Here is a 6,438-nt window from a genome sequence, read left to right as displayed (position 1 = left end):
GCGAGAGGGTAGTGTGAAAAGGGCACAGTTACAGTATTCATTAAAATATTGTTTCTTTTCTCTTTCTGTGAAAGCCAAGTGGTAGAACAGTTGATATTAAGCCTATATAACGTAAAAAGTCAAAACCTCAAAATTTCGAATTGTGCCCATTTAATACTAAGGGAGCGATATATTTATGTTTGATTATTTTATTTGTATATTTGATTTCCTTATTGTTTACCCTAATATTTTGATTGGTTGATTGATATTTATTTTAATTATTTTTTTAGTTTGAGAAGTTTTTTTTTAATGCTTACATGGGTATACGAGCTGCCCCAGTCCACCTGGTTTTAAGTGGTTACTGGTTAAGCTCTCAGTATAGTTACAACGGCTACCCCACCCTTCGAACTGAAACGCATTACTGCTTTACGGCAGAAATAGGCGGGGTGGTAGTGTCTACCCGTGCGGACTCACAAGAGTTCCTACCACCAGTAATTACGCAAATTATAATTTTGCGGGTTTGATTTTTATTAGACGATGTTATTCCTTCACCGTGGAAGTTATCGTGAATACTTCGTCGCATACGAACGCATCAGACGTCGTATCCTTTAGGCCACGACGACTTCGAATCGATCGGGTTGAATCGATTTTTGACATTTGATATTAAAAATAGATAAATAAGTTAATTTTTTTCACTCAATCTCACATTCCTGCCGTTTATGATATTCACGGGCACTAATACTGAGTTTGCGCTGAGGGAACTACTTTTAGGGACACCTCTACGATCAGTATCTACACGTCCACATATAAAAGGGCCACATATCCTAATTGGACTGTACGTAAATAGGTACTAAGTACTATTATCTCCCTTTAGCTGCCAAATAATACTAATGAAACTTTTTTTCATTAATTTTATTGAACTTAAATGCAGTTGTAATCATAATATTTAATATTAAACAATCGTACGACATCATACAGGTAATAGCATTAATAAAAAGTAATAAATAATAATAATAGCCTACGGGATAATTGTCAAGCGCTCTCGTGTCTACCTACCTACCTAATTTTAATAACAATAATATTAGGCTTTGTTATTTTTTAAACAATAGACCAACCGCCCGAGATTGTACCTGATCTCCTTCGGGGCGGTGCGGGGCGGGGGTCGCAGGGGGCTGGTTGTTGTCCCGGTACTGAGCTTGACGGAGGCGATGCCGACTCGTTACGTCAAGTGCACAAATGTTGTTGTATGAACAGAGGGTGTATAAACTACAGAAGGATTGGATTCACATGCAATATTAGCACTCGAAGGATAATTATAACCAATATTGAGAAATGTTTGCGGAGCGCGGCAGTCTTGTATGGTTTTTAATACACTACCGTCTACAAGTTTGGAAGCACACCTGCTTTTATACAAAGCAAAAAAAAAGAACATCGCGACACTTCGTAGTGAAAAATTATATATATAATATTTGTTGCCACAATTTAAGATTGTTTACAGAAATACAATAGGATTATACCACATGTTCAAGTTTTAACAAAATATTCTTTGATTTTGACGAAACACGTGTTTATCCGGCTGCTTTTATTTTTATGCAAGTGTAGTTTTATTTTAACATTATGCTATGATCCTAAGCGGTCTTCAAAATTTTGGAACAAGAAAATAAAATAAGAAATCAAAATATTTAAAAAATTTTGCAACCTCTATTTTCATGACCTGACCTTTCTTGAATTGTCCCATTGAACTTTCTGTCTTCTGAACTTTCTCATTGAACTTGTTTGGGGAGAACTCGACAGAAGTGTAACAAATCGATCGTCAACAAATTCAGAACATTTGTCTCCATTATTGGAGAGCGAGCAGAAAAACATAAATGAAGAATATTTCAAGAAATTAATTAATAGAATGCCTAGAGGATGTTAAAAGAAAAAGTGAATATTCATATACTGTGTTAGATTCTTATTTTGTTTAATTATTAAGATATCTGAAATGGATTATGGGAAGATGGAATATACCTGCACTTGGGCACTTTCACAGATGTTTGGCATTTATTGGTTAGCCACCGTAGTTACATGATCCAACTTGAAGTAACACAACAAAATAACAGTTATCATAACTTTCCTCTCGCGTTTCCGCCAAAATTAGTTCCGGACACGAACGCTAATCAACTTCTTAATTACTGACATTGGTCAGTAATAATTATGTACTTCAAGTACATCACAAGGATATCGTGTTTATTGAATTACCAAATATAAAAAGTGGTTTTAGCGCCCGTCGGTTCGCCAGACAAGTATCCCGGCAGCTGGCGGTCACACAATCTCTTTCATCTCTTCTGTATCCATTCGCTCAACTTGTGATAGTTGAGTGGCGGGGCTGGAGGCAGCTGCCCGCGGGCGCCGCGGCCGGGGCGGCTTACTTATTCACTACTTAACTTACATGGTAATGTTTTGTTCTCATTTATCACAATCGAAGATGGTCGTTGGTCGACATTTACTTTGAGAATTCGTTCTAATACTAAGGGTGACTAGGTTATCTTACCGGTACTGATATTGTTCGTAGAGTCAGTTGTTACATTATTTAGTTCCGCGTAGTCCGGGGGCGACGCCGCAGCGTCCCCCGGGACTCCGGCCCTGTTGTGATGTGTGAGTGATATGTGTGCCTACATATGTCGGAACTTATTTTGACTGCCGTTTAGTCAAATGCATTAATTTTTTAATTATTTGATGCCCGAGATTTATTGCTTCGTTTAGCTATAATATATTCTTTAAGTTTTTGTTTTAAAATAAGCGACCGTCGACCGGCGTTTCACAAACCACAGTACGTAGAGGCGCGAAATATAATAATGATTAGTATATCCATAATTTAAGATCAAAAGATATTGAAAAAAAATGTAGTGGGGATCCCCACCAGGACCGGGCGGGGCGCCTGGTCCAGTTCAACGCTGACGTGACCGCGGATCGCATGTAGTCTAGTCTGTAATAGAGCCTCAGCTGGTTGAGATAAAGCAGTAGGTTGGCTGCGCTGTGACGTCACACGCCGTGGTCCAGGTCGGCGTGGTCCCGGGGCGACCGGCAGCCGAGCAGCTCCAAGCAGTTGGCGAGCGGGCCGCGGCTGAAGGGCGAGCGGCCGCCGCGCGCCTGGAAGTGCTTGTAGCGGCCGCGGTTCAGCTGCTCGTTGGTGGTCATGCCGAGGCACACCACCAGGTACATCTGGAAGCCGGTCAGCACCGTCACCCAGAACAGGTGGAACGCGGCATTGAGCATCACCCACGAGATCCAGCCGTTGCAGGAGACCCAGGCGAGCGGCTCGGCGGGCGCGGGGCACTGGTCGCGCAGGTAGCGCGCGCCGCCCCACAGCATCCAGCAGCACATGAGGATGAGGCTGCACAGGAAGCCGATGAAGTGGCGGTGGTTGTTGGCGCCGATGCAGTTGCCGACCCACGGACAGTGGTGGTCGAACTTGGCGACGCAGCGGTTGCACACGGCGCAGTGCTTGGACCGCAGCGGGCGCCGCACCAGGCACGCCGAGCAGAACCGCGACGACTCGAAGCCGCCGCCCGCCGCCTCCGACAGCTCGATGATCGTCTGTTGAGAGCCCCCATGAGCCCCCATGAGCATGTTCACAAAGCAGTCATGCAATGTGATATGTACGTAGCCCTTGATGCCATTAACTATGACCTCGTAAATTCGCAAAGAAAATAAAAATATAATGTGAGGTGCAATCTGTACTGACCCTGAACTTGTCAGCTTTGGAAGCTGTAATGACGCCAGGATCGGAACGCCACGAGCGCAGGAATGTCACCCACAGCAACCCCGAGCAAACTGCGAACCCCAGAGACCAGCTCCACCCCACCACCGGAAGGATAAACACAACCCACGTTATGTAGAACCACACCTGAAACATGATATCACCAAAGCTCTTAAATTCTTACATTTTGTATCAGTCTGTAACATTCTATAGGTTTGAGTAATAATGGCTGGCGCCCATCTCCACCCATCTTCTGGTACCAACGTCCACATACATCGCACCTCATTGACTACTGAATAGCAGGTAGTAGATACATTTAATAAAAAATATCAAATGACTAATTTAACATTTGTTGTACTTTATTTATTTATTTTTATTATTGTCCTATAAGTCAAGAAGGCTCAACTGGTGGTAAGTATTCAACATTACTCAAGGACACTAGCATTGCAAGGGACACAGCTATTCACTTATGTAGATCATAATATATGTATTTGGAGTTTTATATTCACGGTGGGCCAATGAAATGGTTGATCACTTCACACAGACTTGATTCTATATTTCGTCTTAATCTATGTAACTAAAATGTAACTAAAATATAATCTTCTCGCTTGCTTCTACACCGCGTCTGTCCGCCGTCGGCAGTCGCATCCGGCAAGTACCCTCTTCTCGCTTAAAAAATAAAACTAGGTGTTCTGCATTCATTTGCCGTCTTTCTTACTTCCTAACATGACATCTCCTATCTCTCTCTCTCAGTCATGCTCTATATCTGTCATTCATCCATATCGCTCCATTCCGTTCCTACATGTACATATATAATTTATTTGATTTAAATTGTGTAAAGAGTGAACGAGCTCACAAGTCCCTAGTTGATATCAGAGCACAAGACAACACATCAGGGATGCCAACACCCAGCTTGAGACTTGAAGTCTATGTCGCAATTGTTTAGTGATAACACATGTTTGCTATTTTGATTTTTATTACTCATTGTTACTCCTTCATTGGGAAAACATCCATGAATATGTGTTCAGTAGGTATTTTCTTAGAATAATTAGTACCTGCCTCCAGGATTTGAACATCAGCATAGTTGTGTCGCTGGATATGGGTACACCTGACATCTTATTTATTTTTTTACCATTTAAAATAAAATTTTAGATAGCATAAAAATATTTAGAAAATGAATCACAGTTGTCTTACCTTGGTTGCGAGATATATACTCAGGGGAAATATGTTTTTGAGTTCATCATCAAATAACAAGTTACTAGTAAAATGTAAAAGTGAGTAGAAACCAATCAAGATTAAGGTTTTTAGAGGATAGTTCAAGTCCGTCTCCAGGATGAGGCCAGTCAAGTAGAATGCCATGAATGGCATTACTACCACACACCACCATCTGAATTTCTGCAAAATTCAATGGTTTAATCAGACAACTAAGCATAATATAAATTGAGTAGTGGTATGGTTATTACAAGTTGCATATTTGATTATCAACATGTTAGAGTTCAGTAACCTTCTACAGCTCAGCAACTGATTATCATTTAATTTGATATTATTATAAATAACAAAAACGCTATACCTTGTCATATGTCAATCTTCTAAATATTGATAATCTTTCTGACTCCATTGTACGTTCCTTTATTTTGTCTGAAACTTTAGAGCCAACCCATAAGGAATCAGCACTCGCCTGTAACATCTGCAATGGAGTCACTCCTCGCAGGTTGGGTACATCCAAATTAGCATCACCCTGCATATAGATAAGCTTCATTTAATCAGATGCATTTAATAAAGATAAAGCAAGAAAAACGAAACTCACATAAAGTATCAGAGTGGATATGGCCGTAGTGTTACGTGCCAGAATAGCCCAGTGCAGGGCTGTATTACCATGGCCACGATCAGCTGGTCGTGTTGATGCACCTAAAGTGAGGAGTAAACGAGTTGGGTCCACAGCTGCAACCTTCCAGCTTGCCCACATGAGCGCCGTCATGCCACCTGCATCAGGTTCATCCACAGTCACACCTCGTGCCACTAGGTACGCCACCACAGCAGTGTGACCGAATTGTGCTGCCAGGTGTAGGCACGCGCAGCCCTCGGCGTCACGCAGCGAAGGGTCGGCTCCCGCGCGGACCAGCAGCACAGTCGCGTCCAGGTGCCCTTGCCGCGTCGCCCAGTGTAGCGGTGTCGACTGTAACTCTCCCCCAACTGCATCGACATTCGCGCCCTTCGTCAGCAAGTACTGGATGATGTCGCGTCTGTTGTTGATTGCAGCCCAGTGCAGCAAAGTCACCGTTTCGCCGTCGGGTCGGTTCACGTCCCAGCCAGCTTCGACGAGTTCTTTAACGCGCACAAATGCTCCGTACTGCGTTGCTTTCACGATATCGTAGCCGCTGTAATCTCGTTCAGTTGGTGGTGGTGGAGGTTCCCGCGGTTCTGGAGGTTCTCGTTCAGCCTGCGCAGGGCCACATTGGCCAGTCGCCGCTGCACCACAAGTACTGTCGTACATCATTGTGCAAGATAATTCTTGACACTTACTACGGCATTTCCACAATTAATACGAAACTTATTTAACGTATCTTTCTGTTACGGATATCTCAGCCAATGAACTTCATATTACGATATTGACTTCGACCAGCAGTGGTCTAGACCAGTTCACAAATAAGCAACATTGTCCTACAAACTCTGTACAAAAATTGAAGTTCATAAATATAGATAATATACATATGTTG

At 42.5% G+C, this 6,438-nt stretch overlaps 1 protein-coding gene across 1 annotated transcript; it reads right to left on the bottom strand.

The window, feature by feature from the left end:
* Window positions 1–1,085: 1,085 nt before the first annotated feature.
* Hip14 (palmitoyltransferase Hip14) lies at window positions 1,086–6,438 on the bottom strand. The gene is made up of 5 exons (XM_028186092.2): window positions 5,529–6,438; window positions 5,292–5,459; window positions 4,916–5,116; window positions 3,707–3,868; window positions 1,086–3,558 (listed from the first exon to the last, which is right to left on the bottom strand). Exons 1-5 carry the CDS (start codon window positions 6,216–6,218, stop codon window positions 3,004–3,006), a joined length of 1,776 nt encoding a protein of 591 aa, XP_028041893.2. The 5' UTR covers window positions 6,219–6,438; the 3' UTR covers window positions 1,086–3,003.

The sequence above is a fragment of the Bombyx mandarina genome, chromosome 13 (assembly GCF_030267445.1).
Source record: "Bombyx mandarina strain Sakado chromosome 13, ASM3026744v2".
Classification (NCBI taxonomy): domain Eukaryota; kingdom Metazoa; phylum Arthropoda; class Insecta; order Lepidoptera; family Bombycidae; genus Bombyx; species Bombyx mandarina.
Note: the sequence above shows the minus strand (reverse complement) of the source record. Positions and strands in the feature narration are given on the sequence as shown.

What these genes read in the sequence shown, in the direction of transcription:
- Hip14 (XM_028186092.2), bottom strand. Translation starts at nt 6,218, where the DNA reads ATGATGTACGACAGTACTTGTGGTGCAGCGGCGACTGGCCAATGTGGC. An exon ending in GAAGATTGACATATGACAAG is followed by an intron (nt 5,117 to 5,291) that starts GTATAGCGTTTT and finishes TGAATTTTGCAG; the next exon opens with AAATTCAGATGGTGGTGTGT. An exon ending in GTATATATCTCGCAACCAAG is followed by an intron (nt 3,869 to 4,915) that starts GTAAGACAACTG and finishes ATCATGTTTCAG; the next exon opens with GTGTGGTTCTACATAACGTG.